This window comes from Sarcophilus harrisii, chromosome 2 (genome assembly GCF_902635505.1).
Source record: "Sarcophilus harrisii chromosome 2, mSarHar1.11, whole genome shotgun sequence".
NCBI classification, from domain to species: domain Eukaryota; kingdom Metazoa; phylum Chordata; class Mammalia; order Dasyuromorphia; family Dasyuridae; genus Sarcophilus; species Sarcophilus harrisii.
The window spans coordinates 222,697,666-222,719,172 of NC_045427.1; the positions used below are offsets into that span (position 1 = coordinate 222,697,666).

Here is a 21,507-nt window from a genome sequence, read left to right on the forward strand (position 1 = left end):
GGTTTCCTATAATTTTTCAAGAAGGAAAGGATGGTTCCGTTTTTACCACCCCACAAAATGAACGTGCCCAAAGCCTTTCTACTTCTTGGAGTCTGCTTCAGAACATAAACTGCACACTTTAAAAAATTAATTGAAAGCCATCGCACCTTATTCTTAATTAATGGACTTTTGAATTCTGGTAGGTTAGAAGACCAAAAGTATCTGTGCAGAGGTCTGAAAAACTAAACCCTACAAAGAACAAGAAACAAGTGAACAAAAAGCATTTAAGTTTTTAATTCAAGCATCCACTGCCAGGAAGTGTTTTCCTTACCCCCGGCTGTTTCATTTTCTGTAGGGCAAACTTGAGCAGGTACGATAACTGTTCGATGGTAAGCATTGTCATAGCTTTACTCTGCGTCTCAATGCATTCTGCTACAGTGATTTTCTATAAGTGAAAATTATACAAATGTTCAATTAGAAAAATACTTTACATGCCCTCCCATCGTATTTATTTGTCCAGAAAGCACACCTACAAGGATTAGTTCTTTCAAATGGAAATGGGTCAGTGGGTCAGGTTTCAGTAAAGAAGGCTTCCAGATTTCAGAGAAGACCAATTTTAACTGCAACAAGCAAGTGTGCAAGCTATAAAGCTTGCCTTTGCTACTGATGGTCACTGATTCTCCCTTTAAGGAGGTAGTGTCGAGTCCTTGTTTGTATTCTTTCAACTCATGATCATGACATCCATTACCTGTCTTGAGTTTCTTTTGGTCCTGAAGAAGTTAAGAAGATCATAGGAAAGCAAGAGAACTGTGATTCTCCCTGAGTTCAGAAATATGGATGAAATAAGTACCATGATTAATTTCAAGAAAATAGTTTCCTCAAAATGATGAACAATTATTATTCTAACCCTTTTTTTCATGCCACTGACAGTAAGGCATTAACTCAACTGTGAACACCAATGGGAAGAAACAGTCTTTCCCATGATCTGTATATTACATGTAGAGGGGGTAGAAGCTAATGTTTATACAACTTAATTCTTCATTTACTACTTCTATGAAGTCAATAGAAAGAAAGTAAAAAACAAAAGCAAGAGACACCATGTCTCTTAGAATGTTGACTGATAAAGGGCAACATTCCTAACCAGCAAAGAATGAACTGAAGCAAGCTGGCCTGAGCTATGTGGTCTTGGCACATTGCACGGAAAGTTCCTAGAAAAGATGATGATCTATATGCCCATGAGATTCATGGATTCTCATGTTATAAATAATGGAATCAAGCAACCATTTCTCTTCCCTTAATTGCACTGGAAAGTTGTGACAGCTTTTCTCCAGTTTGAATCTTGGTTCTATTGTTAATCAATTCAAGGCCTCCAGATTATGTCACTGTAAGTGCCCTCTGGAGCATTTGGGGAAAGGCCCAAAAAAGCCATACAGGTGATTATGGTATATTATGTAGCCATCTACATCCTCAAAGGAAAGAACTGTCACATGGAGCACCTGATATCTTCTCTCTGCGGTTTGCATGGATTATTCACTTGCTAACAGATAAAATTCTTAGCACTTTTATCCAGAAAATATCAAATGATTAGAGTCCAGGATCATTCCTAGGGATTGTTCTTCTTGGTGTTCCTTTACACAATTCAAAAGTGATAGTCAAGGCAGGGGGCAATTAATGAACAGAGGAGGAAGTTCAACTTCCAGATCCACTCTCTACTTTAGTGGGTGACAAGAAAAGTCTAAAATGAAGAAAACTGAGCTTCCACAACAAAGACACTATAGACAGGTTTCTATAGTTATTTTTTGGCATTTTCCTTTAAAAAAAAAAAAAAGTATATTGGCGATAAGAGAATCTAGTAGCCAACATTTGCATTTATAGAGGAAAAGTTGATTTCCCAAAGCATCAATCAAATGACACTGTCTTATTAATGTAGTCATAAAATTTGTTTTGCTTAAGGATCCAGGTGATGCCTCATGTCAAATAAGTTTCAGATTTTACTTTTAAAACCAAAAGCAAGCACTACATTTTATATTCTTCTGTAGCAAGAAGTCATGTCTTGTGATATTGTCTGGAAAGGTAGTAATACATTTTCTGCATAGGCTGAAAGTTTTTTCGCCCACAATGAATATAACTTTTTCACATCAAACAAGAAGTATCTGAAATCTATTATAATACAAACAAGTCTTTTCTTCATATCTGCTGGACAATTCCAAATGTTCACCAAGAGGAGTAGTAGCAAAAAAAGAAGGAAAAGAGTCAGCAAATACTCTAGGATGTCTTTGAAACTTGCAGACTTGATGTTAAGTAAGTGGACTTCTGAAAACAAAAGGGAAATCAGAGAAGACTGTAGTTCTCACAGTCAGGAAGCAGAATTGTAATTCCAAAGTAGGAGAGCAATTGTTGCCATGTCCACTCAAGCAGATGGTCAAAGAGAAGAGCTACCTAACTACACAAACATTTTGGGTAGAATGGGGAAAAACTTCCCCTGCCCCAAATTTGGACAATAGTAAAGAAAAGTAAGGAAGAAAGAGCAAGCAAAAAAGAAGGGAGGCAGAGTAGAACTTTTCATTGGGAACTAACCTCACATTCTGGGCAAAACCAATCCCCCTCTGGTTCCGCAGTCAGTTTCAGACACTTAGCATGATAAACCCGTGGACAGAGCTCACAGCAAAGGACTTGGCCTTCCCGATGACAAACCCAGCAATAGAAATCATTCCGTCCATCCTGCGGTACAACATCAACAGGGTCTGTGGTGAGTGGCTGCTTCATATAGTAAAACGGACCATGTCTTAGTTCTGACTGAAATGTAGGCAAGAAAGACAGGTTTGGTTTCAAAACAAATTTGCATTCTCAAAAGAAATCTAAACAAAAACAACAACAATAACAACAACAAATAGCACATCACACTGAACAAATTCCATTCATCAACTCAGGCTTTAAAATCATGTCATCATCTACTTGTTCATAAGGCCTTTCCATTATACTAAATTTGGAAATGAGGGAGACAAGGAAGGTGCAAACAGATCAAAAGCTTTCTAGTATCTAGTTCTAAGTCAGAAATTCAGGAATACATCTCTTAAATAAGGTGAAGTTCATAATGAGTTATTATTCTTAATAAACATAGGATCAACCACAAAGACTAAGACTAAGTCACTTTTTCTCAGATTCAGATCCTAGATCTGAAATATCAGAAAATTGGGCTGGCTCCCAGAGCTCCCTTCTATGCCCTTTGGATGGTCCCATCATAATACTAAATTTAGGAGGCAGCACAGTATAGTGGATAGAATGCAGGAATTGGGAGTCAGTAAGACTTGGGTTCAAATTCCACTCCTGATATGCTACAAACCATGGACAAGTCACTCAAGTTTTTTAAGACTCAGGAAAATCTCTAAGTTTTTTAACTTATAGACGAGATTGGAACATGGTGGAAAAGTTCCCACAGTGAAAACAAAAGGATCCATATGGCTTTCAGGAGGCTTTCCCCATCAAAGTACCTCAAACACAGCAGGTCTATAATCCAATTCTTCAGTTCGATAAGCACTTGGCAAGCAATGCTCTGCAGTAGGCACTATAACAAGCCCTGCCCTCCAGGAGCTTACATTCTATAGAAGGTAACTCCATGTATATAGATGTATATATAAACAAAACATATAAAGAATAAATACAAAATTATTTTGGCAGAAAACAACAACCACCAGAAGAAATCAAGAAATGATTTGTGTAGAAAATGATGCTTATTCTGTATTTTGGAGAAATCTAAGGATTCTAAAAGGTAGAGGTGAAAAGGGAAGATATTCAAAGAATACAGGAAATTTTTTCATGCCATGGCATGGAACAGAATGATGGAATGTGTGCATGGAGGAAGAGCAAAGGCAAAAAGGTCAATGTGACTAAAGCTTAGTGAGAAAGAGAAAAAACGTACAATCGCTCTGAAGAAATATGTTGGAGTCAGATTGTAGAGGGCTTTAAATGTTATACCTGAACACATATTTTGCCTGGAGGCAAGAGGAAGCCACTAACTCTTCTTGTGAAGGGAAGAGACAAGATCACAGGTATCCTTTAAAAGTACTAACTTGGCAACTATGTGGGAAATGGGTTGGAAAGGCAATATTAGATGTGGAGTGACCAATTAAAAGGCTAATACAATAGTCCAGATGAGAGGTGATAGTTACCAGAACTAGATTGATGGCAATGTGAGTAGAAAAAAGAGGATAAATGCTAGAGATATTGTGAAGATACTACACACAAGACGTGGTAATTAACTGCATCTGGGGAGTGAAGAGGATGACTTTTAGCTTTTAATCTTGAGTGACTAAAAAGAATGGTAGTACTCAACAGAAATAGCCAAGTTTATTAAGGAAAGAGGAACTAAGATTTCCTTCTGGTTTCAGATGGAAATATACTAAGTTTTATTTTGGACACATTGAGTTTAAGATGCCTGTGTGATATCCAAGTAGATGTCCAGCAAACAGGTCAAGCTCAGGAGGGAATTAAGCAGTGCTCTTTGTTTGACTTGATGACATGGTCCCCAAAAGCCATCAGCTTTTACAATTCCTATGTGACCATGACTAAGGTGTCCAACAACATTCTCTGGTTCTACTGATTCAATTTAGCTGATTATGATTCAGCCAGCCCAGTGTAGCAACTATCAAAACAATTTTAATAACAGAACCATAGAAGGCTGTTAACAGAGTTGGAAATCATTTAGCCCAATTTCCTCTCCTTCTATTTTGCAGTTAAAGAACTAAAGTTCAAGTGAATGCAATACAATAGAACTGAATAATAAGACTGGCACCAGGCAAGAGAACACCCACCTCAGAAGACTTCTGTACCCAGGGAGCTTGACAGGCAGGCAGTATAAAAGAATCCATGTTGGGAGGGAACATTTGTAATGAGGTTTTACTGTACTAAATATACCTTATGTTATTAGATACCCTTTATATCCAGAGTCACTAGGTACTTAGCAAATCCTTATGGGGTAATCCTTATAAGGCTCATGACCTCCAGTTTTACTCAATAAATAACTGGGGCTCAGAAAGGATAAATATTTTGTCCAAGGTTATGCGATGGATAAACAATAAATCCCCAAGCATTAAGCCACACAAAAAACACCTGGTCATTTTTTGTCCTCTTGATGACCACTTTTCAGGTAAATGTCTATAGAGGGAGAGCTGGATTTGAAGTCAGAGGACCTGGCTTTGCATCTTGGCTCTGCTACTTACCACTAATGGGGCTTTGAGCAAAACCACTTAACCCCTCTGTCCTTAAAGGTTCCTACCTATCAATGGAGACTGGACCAAATAAATTTTGATGTCCCTTCCAGCTTGAAATCAATGATACTATGACTAAAAGCACTCAAAGGAAACATCATCCTACTATGATGATGAGGATAATAGTACCACCTCCCACTTAGGTCATGCTCACTAAGAGGCAGTATAGCATAATGCATAGAGAACTAGTCTACAAGCAAGAAGATCTGGGTTAAATCTTGCCTCTAATACAACTGTACTAGTCACTAAATCTCTCAATGTTCTAGGCAACTACAAGTTGCAGAGAAGATGCCAACCTGCACTAGTACAGGGAATTTCCTTTCCTGCAAGTTGTTCACGGAAATGAAATCAAAAGTTCAGTTTCTATCCCTGTCCCTTGTTTTTTGAAAGCACTTTCTCATTTGATCTTCAGAGCAATTCCATGTGGTAAGTAAAGCAGAAACTGAACAAACTGAATTAAAAATCTAGGATAGGCTGAATACCCAAATCTGATTCATACAAAAGCTAAGGGCTTCCTGTAAATGTAAGGGAGAGATTCTTTTTTATTTGTCCTCAATAGTAACTTATTTTTTCAAATACACATTGTTTCCAACGTTCATTTCTGTAAGATTTTGTGTTCCAAGTTTTTCTTCCTCCCTCCCTTTCTTCTTTCCTCCCCAAGGCAGCAAGCAATCCAACATTGGTTAAATATATACAATCCTTTAAACATATTTCCTTATTTGTCCAGGTTTGTCAGACCAAAAGAGGGAAAAAAATACAAGATAGCAAACAAATAAAAAAAAAGGTGAAAATATTGTTCTTTGATTCACACTCTCCACAGTTCACTCTCTAGATATGAAAACATTTTCTATCCCAAGTCTATTGAAATTAAGACAGTGATTCTTGGCATTAATATCATGAACCCCTTTAACAGTCTGGTAAAGCCTAGGGACGCTTTCTCAGGATAAACATAAATAAAATATGTAGGATTTACAAGAGAAATCAATTATATTGAAATATAGTTCATAAATTTTTTTTAAAAAACAAGTTTTACAGATCCCAGGTTATAGACACACAATATGTTTTTTTTCCCCCTTTGTTCTGATTTTTATTTCACAACATGACTAATATGGAAATATGTTTAGGTGACTGTGCATATATAAACTATATCAGATTGCTTGCTGTCATGGGGAGAGAAAAAAGAAAGCCAAAAAAAAAAAAAAAAATTAGAATTCAAAATCTTATAGAAATGAATGTTGACATTCTTTATATGTAAATGGAAAAAATAAAATACTATTAAGTGAAGGAAGAAAAAAAGGACTCTGGAATTAAGAAATAATCTAGAAACATAATAAAGTTAGAGTTAAAGATAAAAATGATTAAGCGTCTTTGAACTTGAACTTCCAGTTGTCTTCCTCTTATCCCTCATTGCAGCAAGGAGGAATTCCTGGATGCTCAAAGGCTCTGCCGGATAAACCCAAGTTCTCCCAAAGCGTAAAAAGATAGAAAGGCTTTGAACATGAACCTAGCAACAGATTTCAAATCTACTGTTCAAAAACCAGCCAAATAACTTGTGTGCAGAAACTTATCACCAGAAGGCTGTCCACCAACCAGCAGATGAAGTTTTGGCCACAGCCCTTCATGAAATCATTCACAAAAAATGTAGAGAAGTTATAATCTGAGTTGGTGGAAGAATTCACGGGATCATTGAAGCATCTGAACTGAAGGAAATGTTAAAAAAAAAAAAAATCATAATAAATATAAGTATATATGTACAAATACTTCTGTATTGAGTCCAAATGACTATTTTTAGTATATAGGGATAGATTAAGGAGTAGAACTCTGATTTTCACCAGCTAATTAATATCTTCTTCCATTGGCAACTTTTCTGCAACATAAGAGAGAACTGCTTAGAACAGTAATGTCAAAAGTCAAATAGAAAAGCAGGCTCCACTAACCCATACATAAGGATCCCTACAGGTGACATATTGACTAAGTTTTTAAACATATTATTATCCATGTTTCGTTGAATTTTTATTTATTTTTGCTAAATATTTCCCAATTACATTTTAACTTAGTTCATGCCTCACTCAGAAGTGTTGTGGACCACATCACACCTCTGGTAAAGGTTTAATTCCTGGTGAGAAAACTCCTTCTTATTGATGAAAGTGGCCAGAGTTGCCAGGGTCTACTGAGAGGTACAGTGACTTCCCCAGCGTCACAATGCTGGTATGTGTCAGAAGTGGGACTTGGACCCAATTCTATGCAACATATCGTGCTGCCTCTCTTTAAAGGAACAGCCCACATGGGGCTAATATAATATATAATTGTCATCTGGCAAACAAGCATGGGGTATGCACCAGGAGTCAAATGACTCGGCCAAGATCAAACAATTACCCGGCCAGGACCTCGCCAGGACCCTCTCATCTTCCCCATCACTACTGTGACATCAGGCAAGCCCACCATGCTTCAGTTGCACACCTGTTGCAGAAGAGCTTCCAATGACTACAAAAATAAATATTCTCTTAGCATTCTCATTAGCAGCCAATTCACTTACACAAAATGCCTTATGCATTGCATAAGAGCACAGGGGAAGCATTAAAAGGGAACTGTAAGCAAAAGGAGAGGAGCAGGCACTGCCTGGGCAAGGATAAGGGCACACAGAGGCAGAAGCAGACATTCCCAGAGATATCCTCCCATCCTCAAGCTGACAGAACTACTTTTAACTTAATTTAGGATTTCTAAGATGATGTTTTTGTGGTTTTGCAAGCTTTCTGCACCTTGCTTCCTTCATCAAGCTAAAGAGCTAAAAATAGGCCAGGCATCTTCTCTAGGAGCCAAATGGAACTGGATGAACTATAAGTGACAAAGTAATTTGCCTAACAGGACACACATTTAATTTGTTTCTGATGTAGGCAAATGTTTTGATAGTTGAGGGGGAAAAAAAATCTTTATTTCCCTCAAGATTAACTAAGGTTGAAGGCAAATCACTAGAGATTCTATCTTACTGTCCATTTCTGAACTGAAATATCTTCCATAAGCAGCAGCTGCTACCCAGAATTTGTTACTTAAACAATCCCACCATCCAGCAGCTACTTTTCATAGCTCATCTGTTACGTGAATATACTGCCTGTTAAGTAAAAAGGCATCTTTAATAGATAATAAATATCCAGTTTTGCCTCTCATGGTTTACAACTTTCCCCCACCTGACGATAGCTATTGCACCACCCAAATAATTAGAAAGACAAGTTCCAACCTGTACTACTTAACAGGGATAATTGCAGAGTTAAGATTCCAATTGCTCTATTTTTTCCCATACTCTTTAATAGGTCACATCAACAACAAAGGGGCTTCAAAGACACCGACCACTTTTGCAGGTTTATCCACTTGCATAAACTAGATGCTAATATGTCTGGTGGGCATTAGTTTAGGGATTTCTGTGCATCAAATGATGTTTGTAATTTGAAAAAAAAAAAAAAAAAAAAATCAGATATCCCAATTTACTTCCTGAATTTCCGAAAAGAACACCATATGTCAAGAAGTGAGTTGGATCTAAAAAGTAAAATCTTCCCAAACCCCTCATTTTACAATAGAAAAACTTGAGATCCAAAATGGGGAAATCACTTACCCAAGGTGACACAATTATAGTTAGTGGCAAAACAAGAACTAGGATTCAGGTCTTCTGATTCTTAATACTGAACTCTTTCCACTACACTGTAAGTTTCTCCATTTTGTTTTTAATATCCAAGGGTGAGGGGGGAGGAGGAAGAGTAACAAAACAATAGAAATTCTGATATGATTTCTTAAGGTTCCCCAGTTGTGGACTCTATGACTATTTTATGACATTACATAGAGAAAAATCAGGTCCCCCCAAAAGGGGGCAAAAAAAAGCAATAAAATCTATTCCCAAAATGTCCCTATAAGGCATGTGAATGATGAAGACACAATGGTCTCAGGTGGTAAATGGTCAAATTTCATAGCTTATTTTCAATAAAATGACCTCTTAATGGAGATGGAGGAATTTTAATATATGATTTTATAAATGGCTTCTCTTCAGAAAATACAGTTAAGAATTCTGAAGAGTGGTAAAAGTACAGCTAAGGAAAGGGGACACTTAATACATGACTTAAAATTTAGTAATGTAGCACCATCTCCAAAGGATGGTGAGAACACCATTCTGAATAGCAGAGTCAGGATTCAAAAAGAGTAAGATGGAATGCAGTAAGAATAAATATTAAGTCTTATACTTGAATTCAAGAAATCAACTTCACAAGTATAAGATGGTAAATGGGATGGCTAAAGAATAGTAGTAGTGTCCATGAGCCAATGGCAAGCTCATGTGACCAAAATAGCTCATGTTATCTGAAACTATGGTTAAAGCCCTTCCCCCATCCAGTATTCTGCCCCAGTCAGATTACATCTAAAAGTACTTTAATTTTGATAAACTAGAGGGAATTCAAAGGAAGGCAAGAATGATTGGTAAAGGTGTAAAGATAATGCCAAGCAGAAGAGGAGATCTGTAGACATTCAACCTCCAATTTAGAAATTTAGTAGAAAAGAACTTAGGAGGTCTAAATAATTCACTTCAAGTAAACAAATGACTTGTCACGTGGAACCACAGGTTAGACTTGTTATGATTGGCTCCAGAAGAAACAATTGCAAAGGGGAGAAGTTATAGAAAGGAGATATAGGTTTAACATAAGGGGAAAAAACTTGCTAAAAATCACAACTCTGTAAAAGTGGAATGAGTTGACTCTATAGGCAGTATTTCATTCTTATCAAAGGCTATCAAAGAAATGACAGATTGTCTGTAATGTTGATGGAATTCTTGAGGATCCAGGCTAAGTTTCCCAGGTCCCCTCCAGTTCTGAGATACTTTCACAGATATTAAAATAAAAACGGACTTAAAATACAGCATTAGGAATATGGGTTAGACACAGGAAATAATTTCTCAACAGTGAACTATGGAAAGGCAGTTTAAGTTAGAGCATGTGAAATAGACTAGCTTCTCACAGACATGGCAGAGACTTCTCTGCATGGGATTGGCTAAGCAAACATCCAAGGAATTAGAACACAGAATATAGTTTAGACTTGAAAGGAACCTTAAAGATCACCTGAAGTCCAACCCTCTCATTTTATCAACAAATAAGATGAGAGAGGGAAAATGTGAACTGCCCAAAAGTCACTCAAAAAGTTCATTAGTGGCAGAACCAAAAACCAAGTCTTAAAACTCTTAGTCCCATGTTCTTTCCACTATGCTGCCTCCCTCAAACCTTGTGATTTTGAAAATGGAGTTATTAAAATAAATACGGATTCCTCAGGGGCTTACTGTGCAATTTGGGGATTATACAGGCTCTGTGCTTCTTCTCTGCCAGTTTTCCCACCCCACCCCACCACCATTCCTAGTATCTATTGGGAGAGTAGGAGGGGAAAGGGAATGTCCATTTTTTCTCTTTAATAGCAACAGTGATAAAAGGACTCCAGCAGGAAGGGTGAACTGCTACAGATTTAAAATGAGGTTTAGGGATTTTTATCATTTGTTGCCTCAGAACTAAGGGCTGACTGTCAGGTCATATTATCAAAGGCAATAAAAGGCCTATGAACCAGTAGGGTATGACTATGTTATTCTAAAGGACAGATTTCAAACCTCCTTATTTCCAAGTACAAGCAATCCTAAACCCATGCTCAGCAGGAGGGAGCAAGTTATTCCTACAAACCAATCAAAAGGAAGCATCTGAAAATGGTTCCGTCAAGAACTGCCAGCAGAAACCATCTGGCCTCAGAGTTCACTTCCTGTCTTGGACATGACTAAGGGAATTTTAGAGGATAAAGGATTCTTACTATTTCACAGAGGGGCATAAAAAGGAACATAAAGGTCCCCAGCCTCTAACCTCTAATGAACTACACTTCTCCATCCACTAAACAGAAATCTGCTGAATGTGACAGTCCCCTTTTTTCCTAATGCAATTTAGTCAAAATAGCACAAGGCAAGCTAAGGCTGCAGTTTCAGAAACACTTAAAAAACAGACAAGTGACATAGCTCCCAGTACCAAAGCAGTCCTGGAGGCTTCTTTTACCTGCTCTTTATTGTTATTGTTCAGTAAGCCAGGTTTCTTTTTCTTTTTGATAGGACTGGTAGACGTATCTTGAGGAGAATGACCATTTGAAGAATGGGGAGGGCTGGGAAACTTCCTTTTTTGTGCCGTCCGCTCAGCAGAGCCAGGATCTGTAACACACATACACATACACACACAGAGAATCATTTAAAAAGGTTTAACTGACTACCAAAAGGTGGCCTGAAACTTAAGAGGCAAAGACAAACTGTGTAATATACAATTTCAGATAAATAAAAAAGCTCCCCAGCTTGGAATAAGTTACTAAACCCTTTGTTAACATTACAGTATAAATACTAATAAATTCTCCCCTCCCTATTTCCTTTAGCCTAGAGGATCCTACTGCCCAGTCCCAATTAACCCCTACCCAACCCATAAGAAATTCCAAGAATATGTGAATAACTTGTGTCTAGAAATATCCTAATGGTTATTTTCAAGCATAGGGCCACTCCCAGGGATTTTCTTGGTCTTCTGTTTTGTAAGGCACAGTAGTTTTCCCCAGTGTTTCCATCAAAAGTACAATTTCTCCATCATTCCTCTACTCTCTACATCTAATCACCCCTAATCAAGTTGTAAATAAGCAGTTCCTCCCAGGCAGAACAGCTCTCAACCTTTCCATCAAAGCTAAATGGGAAAAGGGGAAAAAAGAAAAAAGACCTCTTGATTTCCATCTGAAATGCTTACACACTCCCAAGCCCTCATCCCCTTTATTGTCTCCAGCAGCTGGTCTAACCTATAAACAACACATACAATAACTTTCACCTGCAAAGACTTGAATCCACTCCATAGCAGAAATCGACCTCCTTCACTGAAAGAAACATTTAATGCCACTAGCCTGTAATGACTAGGCACTGTATTTCAGGCTCCTATCCTGGGAAACTCAAGCTTATAGGATTTAGGAGAGGAAAGTCTAAGAGCCAAGAATTACTAAAGGTTTAGAGTAATGACAGCATCAAAGACACTTCCCGTGTCGATTATTCTGAATGAGTGGCCTTGGATTTCTTCTCCCAAATTTTAGCAGTCGAGGCAAGTTCACACAAGCAGAGATAGTTATCAGTGTCCCTTCATTCTAGGCAAGCTAAAACTAGGTGGTGTTCAGCTTCCCAATAGGGTTGGCTACAAAGACCACCACGACTGATCTCCCCGTGGAGTCACAACCACTTCCAAGTTCTTAAGAGTTGGGTCTGATTCCACAGAAGGAGACCTTTCCCCTTCCCCTTTGAAGCAAGTAAGATCTCTTTTCTCATCACTACTTCTTCCAAAAGATAACAAGAAACCTGTCAAGTCCAGATGTCAATACAGTGGTACCTTGGTACTTGCTGTTAATTGAATCCAAAAGGACAAGTGGCAAAAACATTAAGTATTGAATGAATTTTTCCCATAATGAGTCGTGTAAATTAAAATAATCCCCAAATTTTTTTAATTTAAAAAAAAAAAATAATCCATTTCTGAACCCCAGAAATTTCATGTTTTCAGTGGCAATTTATAAATCGATTGGGTTGTTTTTTGATGCAAAACCTTAAAATCAGACAGACTTATAAATGAAATTTAACTTTATTTTTCCTGAGAGGAGTTGATAACCTAATAGGAAGATGGAGAGGTAAGAAAAGAGAAGTTATTGCTTGGAAGGGAAGTCCCCTTCCTATAAAACATCAGGCACCAGTTCAGGGGTTCTTTCTCTTTTCTATTAACACTACTGAATGCTGCTGGAGATTCAGGAGACTCACATTTAGGGAATTTTCAAGGAAACTTGATTCTGCCTATGTTTCAAGATGTTTCTGAAGTGAGACATTGATCATTAAACAAGTCTACACTTCAGCTTGCTAGAAGCTTTGTCAGAGTGATACATTTCAATAAAATTTTGTAATAGACCAATTTAGAACATATTTCTTTTATCAGTGCAATAGGGGTGGAAAAAATTTCTCAGTCACTCACTCTTTGTTGCTGATCCCTTTGAAGTTCCTACAGCTTCTCAGTGCTGAATTCTTCCCTGTGCTCCTCCACTAACTCTTCAATGTCTCCCTCAATGACCTCCAGGCCCATGGACTTGCCCAGAGATCCAATATCCTCCACAATTGGCTAAATTAAGTCCCAAAGCCTTCTGGCCACAATCATCCCCAGGCAGTGTTCATGGTCTTGTAAGAAACTTCATGCCAAGGCTTACCTAACAGAGTGACACAGTGGAGTATACTGAACTGGTCTTTCCAGAATCTGGGTCAACTCAATATCCAAGGTCACCTCAAAGCACCCCTGGGAAAGAGCTTTAGTTTACAGTTTTTTTAAGTTTGAGACGACCTGCTGGTCCATGGGCTGGAGAAGAGTTGTGTTAGGGGACGAGAACTTCACAACTAAAAAATTAACCTCCTCCAGTTAGACATCCTCCAAGCCTGAAGTGTGAACAGCAGCACTGTCCATCATTAACAAATCCCCCAGAGGTAGTTCCTTTTCCTTTAAAAAATTTTTTTTACACTGGGGCCAAACACTTTACTCATCTATTTGATGAAGAACTACTTAGTTGCCCAAGCTTTGCTGTTGGCCCTCCATATTACACTTAACTTCCTTTATATTGAATTTTTCTCTCTTGAAAACTTGAGGGTAATAGACTAGTAGGGGCTTAAGTTTTAAATCCCCACTAGCATTCTCACACAACAACAGTGTTAGCCTGTCCTTAATCAGCTTGTACCCTGGCAGTGCCTTGTCTTCTTGAGTGATATAGATTCTGTTCGGCATTCTCTTCCAAAATAAACCAGTCTCATCACAACTGAAAACCTGTTGGGAAATAAAACCCTCAGCCTCTACGTAGTCCCTAAACTTACTAACAAAGATTTCAGCAGCTTCTTTGTTGGCACTGTCTGCCTTTCCAGGCCTCACCACACTATGAATGCCCGTTCGCTTTTTAAATTTATCAAATCATCCATGACTGGCTTTAAACACTTCACTGCTCTCACCACTTGTTTCAGCCTTGTCTTTTAACAGATCCGCATGCAATTGTTTTGCTTTCTTGCAAATAATTGCCTCAGAAATACCATCACCCCTAACTGTTTTACATTAATCTAAACATACCATTTCTCCATTTCTTCCAATGTATATGACTTTTGCTTAGTCACAACCTTTACACCTTTAGCCACGCTAGCTCCTTTAATAGCTTCCTTATTTTTCACTATCATAAAGATCATTGCTCTAGATATTTTGTACCTAGTATCGAGATTAGATACTCAACTACCACACTCATACTTAGCTATTATCTTTTTTTCTGTTTTATTGTGATTCTCTTTAATTTTCTTTTCTGCTGTGGTATCACTAACCTTCTTCAAACTCATGATGACTTTTAAGAACAAAAAGCTTGAAATAAAAAAAAAGGGCACAAAAAAGTACATGGTCAAATATGTGGGGTTCTGCACCGAGCACAAGCTCAGTGTAGGTTAGATGGGATGCAGAAGGGCGTCTTGACTTATACAAGTTTTATATATGACAAGGACGACAAAAAGTGCTAAGCAAGAATTGAGTGCTGAAGCATTTTTTTTCCTATAGAAATGTGTCAAATACCAAATTCAATGAGTTTTAAGGTTGTATGTATGACTGTAATTCTATCAGCTCAAAAACAATCCTCAAAGCAGATTAGGCACTAGCCAGAGACAAGGGACAAAAAAAGAAGCTTTTGACCTTAAGTGTTTCTATCAGTCTTCTAGAAAAAATAATCACAATTCAGAAGAAAATAGACAAGCACAACAGCTTAGAAACTAAAAGATTGAATTTAGTATAATATGCTCTTTTTTTTTAAAGCAAGGTATTATGTAATAGAATTCAATTTATGGTTCCAAGAGTAATTTTGTCTGTTCTTTATACATTGAAATGCTCATGTTTGTTGGTGCAAAATTCAAAATAACAACAAAAATCACAAAACAGCAGCTCAGGAACTGTCTTTCAGTCTATGCAAGGCAAATTTTATTATTTTCTAAATGAAAATAGTGCATGACATCACTCTGAAAATCTCAATTTTGGACAATTCAGCAAAATGTGGTTCCAAAGTAAAATTTCTAATAGCATCTTGCCAAAGAAAGCCTCCTGAAGAAGCAGCAAGCAAATGATTTGGGCGGATGAGTAATAAAAAAGTCTTCTCTGTGACTCACTGGAGGCAACTTGCCTTTGAGCCGAGAGTCATTTTGATTAACTCCAAGAGTCGAGTCAAATCAACAAGCATTTTTATTAAGCACCTACTAGATGCCAGTCTCTAATTGCTGGGGATTTGAAGAAAGGTTCCCCCCCCCCCCAAAAAAAAAGGCCTGCTTTCAAAGAGTTCATAATCTAAAAGGCAATAACAGCTAGCATTTATATAGCACTAAGGTTGCTCTCTAATGTTCTATCATTTGCTCCCTTCAATAACCTGAAAGGTAGGTGTCATTATTCCCATTTTACAGATAAAGAAACTGAGGTTAAATGACTTGCTCAGAGTCACACAGCTACTCTGTATGTGAGGCAGGAGAGGAAGTCAGATCTTCCTAAATCCAGTACTCAATTCACTATAACCTCTAGACAGCAGGCTATTTTAAGGAAGTGTTCTTTAAAGCCAGGTCAAAGCAATTTTTTTCTTTTTCTTTTTTTTTGGGGGGGAGGGAGGGAATGGGGAAGGGGTGGATATCGATATGAAACGTGATTTGTCCAGAAAAGCAAAGCTGGTGTCTGAGGCCACATTTGAACTTAGATCACCCTGACTCCAGAGGCAGGCTCTAACCATTTCAACAACCAGTTGCCCTACAATTGGATGAGATCTTAAAAAGAAAATTCAAATTCAGTTCAACTTCCTCATTTCAGGACTGAACAAAGTAAGACTCAAAGAGGGGTTGTGACTGTAACATGATGCAGTAAAAAAGAAACTAATTACATCTGGAGTTAAAGGATCTGCGTTCAAATTTCAGCTCTCTTCTTTTAGTGTCTATGTGATGTTGGACATGTGATGTTGGACATCTTCAAGTTGTCCGTTTCCTCATCTTTAAAACAGGGTGAAAAGAATTGGACTAAATTATCTCTAATGTCCCTTTCTAATACTTTGAACCTAAAAATCAGTTTCAGACAGATTTCTTCTTCCCATTTAGTAATCACAACTTAGTGTTTCCTTTAGCAACTAATTAATTTATATTACCTATGGCTGAAAACTATGAGGAGTTAGCCAACCTAAGATAGCAAAAGGAAGAGAAAGTAAGATTAGACAGATTTTGATGCTCAATACCCTTCCATATGATCTTTTTCTTCCCTTCCTCCTTTTCCCCTCTTCCATCTCTTTTTTCTCTAATTTCTTCATCCCTCTCTCTCCTTCAGCTACTTTTCCCTCCTCTTTACCTCCCTACTTTTCTCTTTTCCTCTCCTTCCCTCTCTCTCTCTTTCTGTCTCTCTTCCCCATGCCTGTTTTTTTCCTTTCCCTCCTTCTCTTTCCCATGTTCCGTTCCTTCTCCTTCTCTCTCCCTCTCTTTCTCCGGTTTTGTTTCTCTGTCTTCCTTCTTCCTTTTCCCTTCACCATCTCCCTCCCTCTCTGTCTCTTTCTCTCTCCCCCACTTTCCTGTAAGTTCCATTGAACATATGATTCTATTTAGAAGGGATAAAAGAAAGCCACCAGAAAAAAAGAAACCAGAAAGATCATAAAATCAAATAATCTGAGGCCTGTGGAAAGAGTCTAAGAGATATCTAATTCAAGTCCTTCATTTTACAAAGAAGAAAGCAAGGGACAGAACAAAGAAGGAACTTGTTCACCCTACACATACCCATGTCCTAAGACTTTTGTTCTTATCTCAACACAAAGCTTTAGACCCAATTCTACTTCAAGTTACAAACACAAGCAATTCCCACTGGGGGTGGGAGTCGGGCACCTGTTATCAGAAGGGTAGAAATTTAATAGGTCACACATCTGTCAATACCAAAGAGCCAAAAATAAAAGCATCTCGGGAGAAAAATTAAGGAGCTTTTTTAAAGGATTTTCTCTGCTGAATTAGATGTCTGAAAGATACAAAAACCTTTTTCGTTCTGACCAAAAATCAGGACATACAGTTTGATGAAGAATGTTCCTTGTACAAATTTTCATTAAAAACATACTTGCTCTTCTTGAAATCAGTACTACAACACTGGAAAAATCCAGGGCACATGGCTGCCATACATAGAGGGAAGAGATCATGCATTTATTTGTATAGAGTTTGAGCGAGTTTTCTCTCCCAGTAGTTCCCTATATCAATGAAATCACAATTCCGATCGATCCCTACACTACTGTTTTGAAGTTTATGAAATAAAACCTCCCAACTATCCTGTGAGGTAAGTAGAAGTATTAATACCCTTTCATTCAGACTCCCTTCCAAAAAAAAAAAAAAGAGAGAGAGAGAGAGAGAGAGAATAACAGAGCCAGCATTCTACCCATAATTTCAGACAACACTGGAGGGGTAGTTACTTTTTCTGTACCTTGATTTTCTCCCATGTCAAACCCATGTCTCCAATAACAAAATCATTTTCACTACTCATAAGGCTGTCTGCCTGCCAGTGGAGCAAGAGCAAGTTGGACCTGGGATCAGATCAGGAGGACCTGGGTCCAAATTCCACCTTAGATACGAGCTTATGCAATCATGAACAAGCTAAGTTCACCTCTTTCAGACTCCAGTTTTTGATCTATAAAATAGAGATAATGATACATGTAGCACCTACTTCATGGGGATATCAAAAGAATCAAATGAGATAATGCATGAGAAGTACACAGTAAGCAGCAGTCAGTCCCTTACTACAAGCCTAAAAGAGAACAAATTAGAATTCTGCACAAATAGGTCTAGAAATCTCCCACCAAAGAGGTCAATCAATAACCAATAAACAAGTTAAATACCTCCATGCCTTCCCTCAGATAATTATCTACAATTGTTTGCATTTTGTCCCCCTCTCCACCCATTACCTATCCCAGATGATAGGAGCTGGTTGGGGGTAGAAGAGGGTGGGAGAGTGCTTTAAGTCTCCAGTGCTTAGCACATAGTAGGCACTTAAACACTAAGTGACTTTCTCAACAAGTATTTATAAGTTCTTGCTATAGGCCAAGCCTAATACTAGGCCCTAGAAATACAAATACAAAGAATAAAACCATCCCTAGTCAAAAAAAGCTTGGATTCCAACAAGAATGACAGGGTTCTGCTTTGGGCTCACTGTTCACTTCCTTATCACCTTCTTTCCTCCCCATTCCAAAAAAGATTTTTTAAAAAATATATTTGATAGACTAGATGGATAGAGGGCAGATCTCAGGGCCAAGATGACTTTAATTCAAATACAGCTTCTGACAGATACCTAAAGGCTATTATATTTAATAATAATAGGTAGCATTTATAAATCACCTACTATGTGTCAATCACTGTGCTAAGCACTTTTAAATATCTCATTTGGTCCTCACAACAAGCCAGGAAGGTAGATGCTATTATAATCCACATTTTACAGTGGAAGAAACTGAGAAAAGGTATGGATTGCAATGGTCAAAGTGTTTTTTTCCTGGGGAAATTTCCCCTATACTGATTAAATTACTGTATATATTACATATGTAAATGTATGTTATATTTATATAGTATATATATTATATATAGTATGTTGTATATGATATATGAACATATATAATACACACATATTATATATATATATATATATATATATAAATCAGAGGCTCAGAAAAGCGTTAATGTGTAGGAGGTGCTGCTTCTAAAAAGAATGACTCAGGGACATAGCTGGGGAAAAAGCAGGATGAGACAGAATATTTTCCCTTGACAACATTCAAACACTATCTCATGAATCTGGAAAGCCTGTTGGTATGGAGTACTAACTGGAAGAAGAAACAGTCATGTGAGATTAGCTCCAGCACTGAGACCAGAAACAGATTTCATTAAAAAAGCACAATTCCATTTGAAATGCTCTTTTAAAACTTAAGTAAAGCCTTGACTTTCCAAGTGGCCTACAACAACCCCACTCATTAATAGTGCAATTCTGCAAACCTTCCACTTCTGTCCCAAAGCAGATTTCTTCTCCCTCCCCCTCAGCTAAAGAGGGCAAGGGAATCAGTGCTAAAAAAAAAATAAAAAAATAAAAAAAAAAAAAAAAACCACATTCACCATCTCGCTCCATCGGCATCTTGGCTCCTTTGTTCTTTTACTCCTCTCTCTGTCGTATGTGGTTGAGAAACGTGGATGCTGCTGGGCTTTTGATTAATGGAGCTGGGTTGTTTTTGTTTTGTTCTTGTCGCATTTAAATGCTGTTCACATGAGCCTGTTCAAGTCTGAACTAGGACAGAACACCAATGTATGTTCCAAAACATACATTTGTTTCCTGGCTCCTATACTAAAGCCACATTTGCTCTCCTTCCACTATGAACAGGCCCTGTGCAGCTAGCTCATATATCAGGCTCCTAGTTAGTACACACAGCTCCCTTCAGATCTATAGCAGACACCTCCATTTCATTGACCATCGGGCATTCCTTCCCCCACATCCGCCTCTGGGATCACACACAGACTCCTCAGAGCTCTTAGCTCTCCAGCCCAGGAAATGACGCATCATTACTGGGAATTTAGTCTCTCAAGCTGGAAAAGACAGGCCTGGTGATTACTACTCACAGCCCTGGGCCTGTAGTAGATTTGGGGGTGTCTTAAAATTTCTTAATGCTGTCAACAATGCAATTGTCTGAACCATCTCCTCTGTGGTAGTCAGTAATAAACCTGGATATAAGAAGGATGATAAGCAGCTACTAAAAAATCACTTGGCGGGTTGGGAAGGTTGGGGGAGGGACTGGTGGGCAAAGGTGAGGAAAGTGTCAAAGACAGTTGCTAATATAGCTGAACAGACCAGGCTCTAATCCCCAATTGGTGAGCCTTAACTTGTTTAATGATCACAGCCAATTCTCTGAACAAAATTCAGATTTAGCTCGGGAAAGGGTGATCTTTACTGCTATTCCCCCTCCCCCCCTTCATTTTACAGATGAGGAAAAAGAGGCCCAGGGAGGCTAAAATGAACACATTTAGGAGTAAGCGTCAGAACTGGGATTCAAAAACAAGTCCAAATCCAATACATTTTCCACTATACCACCAAATAAAATTCACTGAATTGACATATTTAAATTTTTTTGAAGGACTCTCTAGAAGTCTGTCTATTCTTCATATTCTGGGGTTTTTTTTCCTACTTTCCCTATATCGCATCCCTGACAAACAGACTTTTCCAGATGTAAGCGACCAAGTTTTATCCTCTACCCATCATTGCCAAGTATTCCCACCAAGCAGTACCAGTTCCACACTTGGAGCCCATTTTGTGAAACTGGACAACCCTGAGATGAATATGACAAACAAAATGAAGGCAGGAAAGCCTTGGTCTCGCTCTATTCCAAATGAACGTACAAACATACTACATCTACCGAATCGCACCGTTCCTCGGGATAAAGTCAGGACATAAACACAGAACCCAGAAATTATTGGGCCATCAGGTATAAATGAAGAGATTGCACTTGGGGTAATTGCTAACACTCTCCATTGCCTACTTCAAACATGACCACATGCTGTTCTCTAGGGCAACAAAGCAGAAAACAGTTAATAATTTCAAAGCATTTTTGTTAAAGACCCAGAGAGCAGGGTACCCAAACGGGACATGCTACTTAGAAGCAACAAGAATCCTCCCAAGCCACTACTTAAACTATAATGAACCAAAACCCCAGAAATGCCTGGGGGGAAAAAAAAACACAGAAGGGGGGAGGGGTGCTAAGGGAGGCGGGGAAAGCATGGGGAGAGACAAAGCCCCAAAGAGAAAGCAGGCCCCAGCCAAGTTAAACACGTGCAAAAAGCTTACAGTTCTTTAGGAAGCCCTGATTTTCTACACTATGATCCTAGATATTTCAAAAGGAGCCAAATCCCACTAAACAGGAGCTGTTTTGTAGAGCCACCCTGTATCATAGCCTTCCTAATCTCTGCAACTGGATAGCCATGTGTTTCTAGAAATGGGGTTTTTATTTAAGATCCCCCAAGCTAGCAAGTAAAAAAAGCAATCTCTCAGACTGGGCACATCTCAGCCTTGATCTCAGGGACCCCCTTTTCCATGTGAATTTTTCATCAAGATCAATGAAAGGTTCTGAGGATTCTAGCTGGGTTGGAGTATGGAGAAACAGTCAATTTCCAAATGTGAAACAGACA

General features: G+C 38.2%; 1 protein-coding gene across 7 annotated transcripts in view; it reads right to left on the bottom strand.

The window, feature by feature from the left end:
- ZMYND8 (zinc finger MYND-type containing 8) overlaps positions 1 to 21,507 on the bottom strand; it is a 116,653-nt gene that overhangs the window by 60,717 nt on the left and 34,429 nt on the right. For 4 of the 7 annotated variants that reach the window (XM_012539717.3, XM_023494534.2, XM_031951576.1 and 1 more), the window contains 3 exons: positions 11,303 to 11,451; positions 2,557 to 2,775; positions 311 to 424 (listed from right to left, as the gene is read on the bottom strand). In XM_012539717.3, the coding sequence (XP_012395171.1) occupies positions 311 to 424; positions 2,557 to 2,775; positions 11,303 to 11,451 (482 nt within the window). Of the gene's footprint in view, positions 1 to 310; positions 425 to 2,556; positions 2,776 to 11,302; positions 11,452 to 19,449; positions 21,038 to 21,507 lie in introns of those variants that run through there. The other 3 variants (XM_012539722.3, XM_031951577.1, XM_023494541.2) reach the window with 2 other exon arrangements.